Source organism: Eurosta solidaginis, chromosome 1, assembly GCF_040869045.1.
Source record: "Eurosta solidaginis isolate ZX-2024a chromosome 1, ASM4086904v1, whole genome shotgun sequence".
NCBI classification, from domain to species: domain Eukaryota; kingdom Metazoa; phylum Arthropoda; class Insecta; order Diptera; family Tephritidae; genus Eurosta; species Eurosta solidaginis.
Genome location: NC_090319.1, coordinates 317,434,254 through 317,446,910, shown reverse-complemented (window position 1 = coordinate 317,446,910; position 12,657 = coordinate 317,434,254). Strand labels below are relative to the sequence as shown.

The following is a 12,657-nucleotide window of genomic DNA, read 5'->3' as shown; positions in this document are numbered from 1 at the left end:
GCGCTTAACCGTCTAAACGGTTATGTCCGTCCAACAAGGCGCGCCAGTCGCTCCTTCGCTCCTTCGCTCCGCCAACCGGAGCCAATTGGTCGCACCAAGGGAGTTTAAATCGTTTTCCAATTGGTCCTTCCAACGGAGTGGGGGCCGCCCTCTACCTCTGCTTCTATAGGCGGGTTCCGATAGAAACACTTTCTTGGCCGGAGCATCATCATTCATTCGCATAACATGGCCTAGCCAGCGCAGCCGCTGCGTTTTAATTCGCTGGACTATTTTGATGTCTGCGTATAGCTCGTACAGCTCATCATTAAATCCTCTTCGGTACTCGCCATCGTCAACGCGTAGAGGTCCATAAATCTTTCGAGGAACTTTTCTCTCGAACACTCCCAAAGCCGCTTCATCTGCTGTTGTCATGGTCCATGCTTCTGCCCCATATAGCAGGACGGGTACGATAAGTGACTTGTAGAGTATGATTTTCGTTCGCCGAGAGAGGACTTTACTTTTCAATTGCCTACCTAGTCCAAAGTAGCAATTATTGGCAAGATTGATTCTTCGCTGGATTTCAGTGCTGATGTTGTTGCTAGTGTTTATGCTGGTTCCCAAATAAACGAAGTCTTTTACTATTTCGAAATTATGGCTGCCAACAGTAGCGTGGTTGCCAAGGCGAGTATGCGCTGACTCTTTGCTCGATGACAGCAGGTACTTCGTTTTGTCCTCATTCTAAGTACAAAGCCGCAACAAAATCCTCAAGTCGGCAGCACATTGGAAAAAACTAAAGAAACGCTACTAGCCACTTACAAAGCAATTGACCGGCCGCTCGTGTGCTACCTGTCACCTGTCTGGTTGCCAGGTCTAAAAAACATACACTGGAAGAAACTGTAGGTCTGCCAAAATGCTGCGTTCATATGACATCTGAACATCATAGTGAGGCAAAGGAGCTCAACAATGAAGAGCATAACGAAATGCTAAACAGATAGTTTTTGCTAATTTGTCACAAACCATGACACCCTAGCGAAAAAATGCTTGATCTTCCCTCCCTATCATTCACCCCTTTTGAAACTGCTAGTTTATTTGGAGTTCCGTTGGAGGACTTTCTTGACAATTTGTGCACCCATTTAATGGGGCGAAGCACTGTTAACACAACAACAACAACGTGTCGGTAACCACAACCATACCCCTCAAAGTAACTATTGTCGTAACCGTAATGCTAAACTTAAACATAATAGTAGCCGTATCCTTAACTATAACCGTAACCGTAGTAGTAACCGTATCGGTTACTGCAAAGAAATCGTAGCTCAGTATTTGCAAGTAAAGAGTGGAGAGCCGAAAAAATATTAGTAGAATGAAGTAAGACTGCAGCTTTATTGAAGTAATCAAATGCTCAAATACCTAAATGAATGGAAAGGTACACAAAATTATATTGCAGTGTATGCGCGACATTTATCACTTGTCAACTAATAAAAATCACGCATACGCCGTGTGCATTAAGCAAATATCATACATAGTAGAGACAGTGGGATTTATATGCATTCCCACATATGTAGGTTGGTATATTAGATTGGGTCGGTGTTCTTAGAAAATAAAAAACGTTACAATAGGCGTATGTCGAGAGGGTCTCGAATCAAATTTTTTATGTCTCTAAATATATCCGAAACTATTTTTATACTCAGCGTGCTTTGCACACAGAGTATATTAATTTTGATTGGATAACGGTTGGTTGTACAGGTATAAAGAATGGAGATAGATACAGACCATATATCAAAATCATCAGTGTCGAAAAAAATTATTTTCTATTTCCACAGTAAATTTAAGTTTATTGTGGTACTTGTTTAATGTTAACAGACAACCAAGGCGAATTCATTCTCTGCTATTGTCGGCAAGTTGTGGTAAACGTGAAATTTTTTGTCTAACTAGACGAACAACCATTGTATTAGTCCAAAAATAATCCATAATCCCGGCTTGAACCATCTTTTGGCACTAGATTTATCGGGTCACAATTTGCACCTGGAACAATTGTATTAGGTTTATTTATGAATATAAAAACAAAACAAAATGATTGATGACCATTGGTTTACACGTATTTATTCCCGAAATACGTAAATAAATGCTCTTATATGTACAATTATTTACAAAGAATGGCTGCAAATGGCTGTCAATATTTGATCTGTTCTATTTCACATTGACATTTGTCGGTACAAAAATTTAAGGCGAATCAAGGCGAATATAGTCGAATTCGCCTTGCCACCACCCGTATGGATTCGCGTTGCAGACAACATAGAAAAAAGCATACCAAAAACCAACAACAACATATGCTTCGCCTACAAATCTAACCAAACTTTGTCTACTATTTTCACAAAAACTAAAAGCCCAGTTCCAACTACACAACAAAATAACATTGTGTACGAAATAGCATCTAAAGGAGATGACAACCAAACATGCAATAAAATATACATAGCTAACTACAACAAAACGCGCACTAGGCGTTCGTCTAAAAGAACACGACACTGACATAAGGAAAAACAAAAATAACACTGCATTATCGCAACATACTACAACAACCGACCATACAGCTGATCTCCATAACGCGAAAATTTTAGACAAAGATAAACGGGAAAAGGATAGATTCACAATAGAGAGTTTAAGGATATTACAAAACAGAAACAGAACAGTAAACAGAAAAGAAGACACAGATGACATTTCTTCGGCTTATCTGTTATGCATATGAAACAACCTACATACATACAAACAAACATACATGAATCAAAGTCCAATTAAACAATTAACCACATTTGAGAAGTGTACCCAAACAAACGGGTATCAACATAAAAATTTTTTGACTAAATTAATTTAATTTAAATTATAATATGTATATTGATGATAAAGTTAAGTGCAATATGTAAGAATAGCATATTAACGTATACAAAAATTGTAAGTGCTCCATATATAATTGTGATATTAATCAGTAAGGTTTACATATTTAATTCTTAACTAATGTTTTTTTTTTCTCTTACATGTTATAATGTTGTTGTTGTTGATTGATATGGGAAAAATAATTGCAACAAATGTAGTTCACCCCTGAGGATAAGATGATTAGTGAAACGTCGGGTTGTACTAGTGGAGTCTTTTGACTTGCACTAAAGCACATATTGGTCAAATAAAGCCTATTTTTATTTTTATTAATTTAGAAAAACGAATTGACCGGCTATAAAAAGTTCGAAAAAAAATTTGATTGAGCCACGTCCGTCCGTCCGTCTGTCCGTTAACACGATAACTTGAGTAAATATTGAGATATCTTCACCAAATTTGGTACAAGAACTAATATGGACCAAGAATAGATTAGTATTGGAAATGAGCGAAATCGAATATATATTGTAACGAAATTGCTTGCAAATCCTCTTATTTGCAATCCTCTGCTAAGTTCGAATCACTAAACTGTTGTATAAATAACTCCAATATTGAATAATGGAAAAATGGCCTTTATTAAAGTACTTCACAATACACTTATACTTTGCTACTCGCTGGCTTAATAACCAAACTGATTGATAACTCAAATGAAACTCTACTATTGGCCGCCAGATCGCGTGCTTAATCAAACTGATTGATAGCTCAACTCAAACTGAATTACAGCGCCTCTTCATCTTTTGCCTTTTATACCCTTTGGTTTCCTCGTTCGCATTTTTCCAGAATGTACTAGCATTGCCCATGAGCTCTCAAACTTCTTAGCTATAACTAAAATTGCACAATTTTATACATCTTTTAGGCGCTTCCAGAATCTACTAGTCCAGTAGCTCTCAAACTTCTCAGATATATGCATGTGTTTACGCATTGACTCTCCGCTGCTTGTATTCGTACATGGTACATATGTGTAGACGCACTTATTTATTCGTTTATGTAGATACATAAAGATTGAATTATTGATGTGAATGTTTGTAGTTTACAGTCTCTCGCGCGCACATAGGCGTATAAGTAAATGCATCTGTGTGTGACATCTCTCTGGGCTGCCTTATATATGTGTATACTTGATTTGATTATTAACGTAAATACTGCTTGGCATGGCCTTAGCATCGCCTTAGTGATGGGATAACTTAGTGATGCTAATATCCGTGACACTGCCCTCCACCTAAGTCTGATCCTCCCGATCAGACAAATCTCTCGATCTAAACGTTGCCAGCCTTTCCAAATGGACCACTTTCATTTTTGTTCGTGGTTTACCGATGGTTTGTATGCGGTACACTACATCGTTGATCCGTATTACAACTTTGTATGGGCCTTCCCAATTACACTGGAATTTCGGGGATAAACCTTTTTTACGTTGTGGGTTGTATAACAGTACCAAATCTCCTTCCTGAAAACCTTCTGAATTAATTGCTTTATCATATCTGGCTTTCATCTTGTCACTCATAATCTTTGTTCGTTGCCTTATCAGATCATGTATTTCTCTTAGCTCTTCTTCCAAATCACTAGTGGATTTCCTGACATTTCTCTCCGCATTGGCATCTATCCCAAACTTCAAATCAGCTGGCAGTCTAAGGCCATTGCCAAAAATTACTTTTGCAGGGGTTTGGCCCGTTGTCTCATGCACTGCTGATCGGTAAGCCATCAAGAATAATGGTATGCGGGTATCCCATTCTTTATGGTACTTGTCTACTACTTTCCTTAAGTGCTCCTCCAATGTTCTATTGAATCGTTCTACCATACCATCGGATTGAGGATGCAATGCAGTTGTCCGTGTTTTTCGAATGCCCAATGACTTACACATTTCCTGGAACACAGCTGATTCGAAATTCCTGCTTTGGTCAGAATGTAACTCCATTGGTACACCATACCTTGCAACCCATTCGTTTTTAACCACTTCTGCTACTTTTTCTGCTTCTTGGTTTGAGATTGGGTATACCTCTGGCCATTTACTGAAATAATCCATAACCACCAGTACGTATTTGTTTCTGCGGTTGCTAGTAGGAAATGGACCTGCGACATCCATGGCGATCCTTTCAAATGGCGCACCTGAGTTATATTGCTTCATCTGGCCATGACTTCGTGTTCTGGGCCCTTTCGCTCTGCTGCAAACCTCGCAGTTCGCAATTCACTCAGTGACCGACTGACGGCAACCAACCCAATAGAATCTCTGTTTAATCTTCTCGAGCGTCTTCGTGATTCCAAGATGACCTCCGCTTGGACCATTATGCAGCTCGCTGAGCACGTCAGGAATCCTCTTTCTGGGAACAACTATCAGTTTATTCTTGTATTTACCATCCTCACTCCCCCATACTCGATGAAGGCAACCGGATATCAATTCTAAACTGTTCCACTGTGCCCAATATGACTTCGCAATGGGACTCTCTGCTGACATCTCTTCTCTGTTTGGTCTTTCATTTCGTTCGAGCCCTTGCATAACAAGTGACAGATCTGCATCTTCTAGCTGGCACTTTCTTAGCTGTTCCTTGTCCCATTCATCTGTACATGTTATATTCATTAGCCGGACATCTATAATGTCTTCTTTAGCCTCGGCTTTTGAACAGTGCTTGCATTCCAAACTACATGGTCTTCGTGACATTGCATCAGCATTTCCATGGGTACTACCTTTTCGATGCTCAATGGAAAAGTCGTAGCTTTGTTGTCGCTCGATCCACCGTGCCAATTGTCCTTCCGGATTACGGAGCTGCAGAAGCCATTTCAACGCTGCGTGATCTGTCCTGACACGGAATCGCTCGCCGTAGAGGTATTTGTGAAAATGTTTAATGCACTCTACCAATGCCAACAGCTCTCTCCGCGAAACACAGTAGTTCCTCTCTGGTTTTCCAATCGAACGGCTGTAGTATGCAACTACCTTCTCCTGTCCATCAACCAGTTGTGATAAAACGCCTCCTATAGCATATCCACTCGCATCTGTATCTAGAATAAATGTTGCTCCTGGAATCGGATATGCTAACATTGGGGCAGTGCATAAACGCTCCTTCAATGTTTGGAAAGCCACTTCTTGCTCCTTCTTCCATTCAAAAGCTTTGTTTTTTCTTGTAAGCTCATGGAGGCTATGGGCTACGCTGGAAAAATTTGGTACAAATCGGCGGTAATATGTGCACAGCCCAAGAAAACTTCTCAATTCCTGTAGGTTCTGTGGTCTTGGCCAATCCTTTACTGCCTCTATCTTTTCATTCGCTGTACAGACACCTTCTGTAGTTACCTTGTGGCCCAATTAATTTACTTTCTTTTTAAACAGCGTACACTTTTTGGGACTTAACTTCAGACCAGCGCCAGCTATTCTCTGGAAAACTTCCTCCAAGTTCTTAAGATGTTCATCAAAACTCTTGCCCAATACGATGATGTCCTCCAGGTACACCAAGCATGTTTTCCAATGTAGTCCTTTCAGTACTGGTCCATGAGTATCTCAAAAGTAGCTGGTGCATTACAAAGTCCAAAAGGCATCACTGTAAATTGCCAAAGACCATCACCGACACTGAAGGCTGTTTTCTCTTTATCTTCCTCCTTCACCTCAACTGTCGTCAATTCTTGGCAACGGGTAGCTATCCTTTTTCGTAACGTCATTCAACTTCCGGTAGTCCACGCAAAACCTCATTTTTCCATCCTTCTTCTTTACAAGTACTACCGGTGAGCTCCATGGACTAGCTGATGGTTCGATGACGCCGCTGTCACTGTATGATTTGACTCACAACTTCCCGCTTCGCTAGTGGAACACTACGTGGAGCTTGACGGATCGGCCTCGCATCTCCAGTGTCAATTTGATGTTTCACAACATTGGTGCGGCCTGGTTTGGAACCATCCTGGTCAAATATGTTCGCGTATTTTATGAGAAGTTGTTTTGCCTTTCTCTGATAGGCTTCCTCTAGCCCATGCGTCCATGCCGTGATATCATTTGAAAGATCAGTATTACTAGATGAAACGTGTTCCTGGAGCTGTTCACAGTTAATAACTACTTCGGCCTCTTGGCATCTTCCCAAAATAGCTCCTTTGGTCAAATTGAATGGTGACTTGAACTCATTTAGTACTCTTACCGGAATACATCCATCTTGTTTTGTCATAGCCAAGGTTTTTCCTACAAGTATGTTCAGTGCTGATTTATTTGCTGCTTCGACAACCCACAATTTGTTTGTCCCACAATCTCCATCAACCTTTGCCCAGATGACTGCTTCTGATTTTGGTGGTATTTGCTGACTCTCTTCCACCAGCACTCGTTTACTACTGTAGCCTCTCTCGTAGCCGAAATTATGTGGCACATCCATGTTCTATATCGCATCGTCTTGCCTTGCATATCGATTTTGATGCCTTGGTTGATTAAGAAATCCACTCCAATTATGATTTCATCAACAATACCTGCCACTATAAAATTGTGTAGTACCGTGACGTTTCCAATTGCTACTTCACATTCTACTTCTCCAATTACCTGGGTGTCTTCTCCAGTGGCTGTACGCAACATTGCTCCATGCAATGGTCTTATATTCTTGTTGACTAAATCCGCTCGAATGATGGAATGAGATGCACCCGTCAGTAAACGTTCTTTTCCATCCACATGTCCTCCGACAGTAAGATTGCTCGACCTTCTTCCAATTTGTGAGATAGAGATTAAGGGGCATTCAATTGAGGGAGTCAGCTGTCGCCCCTTGCTGCTGACTCGCTTTAGTTTAACGATTGATTTGTATTGGAGATTTGCTCATCTCCTTCTGCTCTGCGTTTACGACCACCCACATTGTTGGAACTGTTAGGGTTGGTGTTGCAATAACGCGCAATATGCCCTGGCTTTCCACACTTAAAGCATTTGACTGCATCATTATTCTTCTGCTGCGTACCCTTCAATGCTTCCAAAATTGCGTCTACCCAGTCTGGCTTTTCCACTTCCACGCGATGAGCTTTGTACGCTGGCTTACTCAAAAGTGAGGCTGTTTCCTGAGTCAGTGCATGCGATACCGTTTCAGCAAACGTTAGTTTTGGATTCGCATATGTAGCCCGCTTCGTTTCTACATCTCGTATGCCAGTTATGAAGCTCTGGCTTTTTACCCTTTCAGTGTATTCCACGGGTGCGTCTGCATTTGCAAGATGAGCCAATCTTTCAATATCTGAAGCAAACTCCTGCAATGTCTCATTTGCTTTTTGGTAGCGGTTTTGCAACTCAATTTGGAATATCTGTTTCCTATGCTCGCTTCCGTAACGTCTCTCTAAATCGCTCATCAATGTTTCGTAGTGGTTCCGCTCGTACTCTGGGATGGTCTGTAAGATTTCCGCGGCAGGCCCTTTCAATGCCACGAACAGTGCAGCAACTTTATCTTCCGCATTCCAGTTGTTCACTGCTGCGGTCTTCTCAAACTGTAGCTTAAAGACCTGGAAAGGAACAGAACCGTCAAAGGATGGTGTTTTTACCTTTGTATTGCTTGCTGAAGCAGCTGGGCGGTTTAATTGCAACTCTTGTATACGACCTCTCAAAGCATCCACCTCGGCTTCGATTTTTTCTTCAAACTGCGTTATTTTCTCGTCCATACGTGCTTCGAGTTTTGATGATATACGCGCCTCTTGCGCTTCGAGTTGTACTGTTATGCGTGCCTCTTGTTCTTTCAGTTGTGTCTCCATCTTTGATGTAATCTGTGTCGACATTTCTGACATACGCGTTTCTTGTGCTTCAACCTTGGATGTTATCTGTGTCGACATTTCTGACATATGCGTTTCTTGTGCTTCAATTTTCGATGTAATTCGTGTCTCTTGGGATTCCATCTGTGATGACATTGTCGATGTTTGAGCAGATATTGCAGCCAAAATCATGTTCAAGTCTGTGTTCGTAACTGTCTGCGATGTTTCGTTTTTCTCTTCAATTTTTGTTACTTCCTCACCATCAAGATGAAAGTCATACTCTTCCACATCAATTCCTTCCGCTTCCATTGCCTCTCGTAGCCGTGCCTGAAGTTCAAGCTTAACGCCGCTTGTATTCAATCCACAGCTCTCCAACTCCTTCTTTAGTTGCTGGATCTTCAATTCACTGAACTTTGCCATGTCCTTGTTGTCCTCTGGAATTTATTCAACAATTCCTCTTCTGACACCAATTGTAACGAAATTGCTTGCAAATCATCTTATTTGCAATCCTCTGCTAAGTTCGAATCACTAAACTGTTGAATAAATAACTCCAATATTGAATAATGGAAAAATGGCCTTTATTAAAGTACTTCATAATACACTTATACTTTGCTACTCGCTGGCTTAATAACCAAACTGATTGATAACTCAAATGAAACTCTACTACTGGCCGCCAGATCGCGTGCTTAATCAAACTGATTGATAGCTCAACTCAAACTGAATTACAGCGCCTCTTCATCTTTTGCCTTTTATACCCTTTGGTTTCCTCGTTCGCATTTTTCCAGAATGTACCAGCATTGTCCATTAGCTCTCAAACTTCTCAGCTATAACTAAAATTGCACAATTTTATACATCTTTTAGGCGCTTCCAGAATCTACTAGTCCAGTAGCTCTCAAACTTCTCAGATATATGCATGTGTTTGCGCATTGACTCTCCGCTGCTTGTATTCGTACATGGTACATATGTGTAGACGCAATTATTTATTCGTTTATGTAGATACATAAAGATTGAATTATTGATGCGAATGTTTGTAGTTTACAGTCTCTCGCGCGCACATAGGCGTATAAGTAAATGCATCTGTGTGTGACATCTCTCTGGGCTGCCTTATATATGTGTATACTTGATTTGATTATTAACGTAAATACTGATTGGCATGGCCTTAGCATCGCCTTAGTGATGGGATAACTTAGTGATGCTAATATGCGTGACAATATAATATTTTGGAAAACACAAAAAACCTGATTATTTAGTAAATAATACACCTAGAGTGTTGAAATTTGACGTGTGGACTGCCATTGAGAATCTTGATTAAAATTTGAAAAAAAAATTTCAAATGGGCGTGGCACCGCCCACTTGTGTTAAAATCAATTTTACAAATATTATTAATCGAATCAAAAATCGTTAAACCCATCTTAACAAAATTGGACAGAGAGGTTGCCTTTACTATAAGGAATGCTTTGAAGAAAAATTAACGAAATCGGTTAAGGACCACGCCCACTTTTATATAAAAGATTTTTAAAAGTGTCGTGGACAATAAAATAAGCTACATATATCTTAGCGAAAAAGAGCTTTGTATCAATAGAATTTTACTTTCTAAATTGAATTGTAATATTAAATTGGAAAACACTAAAATTTTTAAAAATGGGTGTGGCACCGCCCCTTTTATGACTAAGTAATTTTCTATGTTTCGGGAGCCATAACTCGAAGAAAAACTAACATATCGTAATGAAATTGTGTACACATATTTTTCTAGTAAAAATATTTCTAGTAAAAATGGACGGGATCGGATAAAGACCACGGCAACTTAGATGTAAAACAAATTTAAAAGGGTCGTAGACTAGAAAATAAGCTATAACTTAGCAAAAAATAGTTTTGAATCAATGATATTTCACTTATCAAGTTTTATTTTAAGAGGAAATGGGGAAACATTTTTTTAAACGGGCGGTGCCACGTGTTATGTAGAAAAGTAATTTATCTGAAATGAAATGTACAATTGAAACTCACGCTGAGTATATAATGTTCGGTTACACCCGAACTTGGACACCTTTACTTGTTGTTATTGATAATTAGAGAGAAAAGCTAGCTGATGAAGAAGTAAAATTCAGAAACATCTCCTGGTAACAATCGTCGTTTGTCAACTTTGCAATTTCTCTCTAATTATCAATAAATTTGTTTATTTAACATCCTATTTTCGAAAATTGTTTGTAATCGTCTCGATCTTAAAAATATCTATAATTCTTATCAGCCGAGATTCCGGCGATCCCTAATTTTTTATTGAACTAGGGGATGAGGCAGGATGGCCTAGAAGGTTCAACGTTCCCAAAACAGACTTATAGCTCAATGGTGCTTGTTACCGGAACGTACGTGATTTTTTGAGTGTGTGTTATCGCAGTAGAAATTTCAATCGGAAAATATATGTCGGCTCAGAGTTCAAGTGACACTTATCTTAAATTTATGTAAGCATGCCGATTTAGACCAACTTGATAATAAAACAAGTCGTAGGAAAAGTTTTTCGGAAGATTAAAATACCTTTGAAAGTTACCAACAATAAGAAAGAGCTGTACGACTGTCTAGGTCACAATATTCTGATCATAGAAAACCGTTCTTTTACATGCAAGCGATCGGATGGTGACGGATTATCTATCTTTCGTGTATGAACGAACGTCCATGGTAGTTAAATGATGAAGAAACCAGATAGATAAATCGGAGCTAAGAAATGTTTGTCCCTCGTTTCCTCAAAACCAATCAAAGGATATGAATATGCACCTTAGAGGTTCTACTGATTGCTTGACGTCAATAATATGCGCACGGATACAATAACAAACTGCAACTCTACGGAGAAGCTCAGAAGTTCCGGATGTTTAGTTTCGGATTTTTTTTACTGAATCAGCCTTCTCAGAGCAGAGTCTACTGATAAGACAGACTGCCCTCGTCCAATTCGAACCCTTGAGTCAAAAGATTCAATCTGTCATCTACTTCAAATGAGCTCTCTCTTCCTCCTTTCTCTCGAAATTAAGATATTGGACCATGTGCATGAAGCTACACCGTTTCCAGTTGTAAATGAGAAAGCGTCAGATATAAATGCGAAAGCGTCATATGGAAATGAGAATAGTCAATTGTAAATGCGAAAGCGTCACTTCGATATGAGAATAGTCACTTGTAAATGGAAAAAATGTTAACGAAATTTCGAAACCGTCAATTGTAATTGAGAATATTCAGTTGCAATTAGAATAGTGAATTGTAAATGCGAAAGCGTCACTGCGATATGAGAATAGTCACTTGTAAAAAAAATATGTAAATGAAGTTTCGAAAGCGTCAATTGTAATTGAGAATTGTCAGTTGTAAATGAGAATAGTGAATTGTAAATGCAAAAGCGTCATTTGGAAATGAGAATAAAAAAAAAATAATAAATGTAAGGCGCGATAACCTCCGAATAGATCTAAGGCCGAGCTTCTCTTCCAATTTGCGTCGTGCTCCTCTTAATTTTCCCTACAAATTGGCCGGACGGGACCTAAATGTTTTATGCCGACTCCGAACGGCATCTGCAAGGCAGATGAGTTTTCACTGAGAGCTTTTCATGGCAGAAATACACCCGAAGCGCTTGCCAAACACTGCCCAGGGGCGACCCCGCTTAGAAAAATTTTGTTCTAATTGAAAAACCTTATTTCTAAAATTTTGCTGTTGCTTTGCCCGGGGTGCGAACCCAGGGCATACGGTGTGACAGGCGGAGCACGCTACCATCACACCACGGTGGCCGCTGATGGGAATGGGAATAGTCACTTGTAAATAAGAAAGCAGATCCAAACTAAAACCGTGCTTAGCTTTTATGATGGTATTTAACTACTACTTACTACACACTAGGTATTAATAAGGCTTTGTTGATTATTCCCATTGTGTCCCACGGACTTCGGATCCTTATGCATTTTTTGAACAGAAGTCCAAGTTCTTGTACAGTGGTAGGAAATGGGTAATGATAGGGAACCATTACATTCTACTTTTACATAAACCACTTTACGATTAAAAAAGTGTATGCACCAAGTAAGTTGTAAATACATATTTTAATTTATTTATAAGTCTATCGGTAAC

The 12,657-nt window shown here is 39.6% G+C and overlaps 1 protein-coding gene across 15 annotated transcripts in view; it reads left to right on the top strand.

Moving 5' to 3' along the window:
- Window positions 1-12,657, top strand: part of tws (protein phosphatase 2 regulatory subunit tws) — a 129,418-nt gene that overhangs the window by 43,463 nt on the left and 73,298 nt on the right. Inside the window, exon 1 of one of the 15 annotated variants that reach the window (XM_067761696.1) lies at window positions 2,857-2,925. The exons of the other annotated variants lie outside the window; for them this stretch is intronic. Coding sequence (XP_067617797.1) covers window positions 2,872-2,925 — 54 coding nt within the window. The 5' untranslated portion in view covers window positions 2,857-2,871. Of the gene's footprint in view, window positions 1-2,856; window positions 2,926-12,657 lie in introns of those variants that run through there. 15 annotated transcript variants of the gene reach the window in all.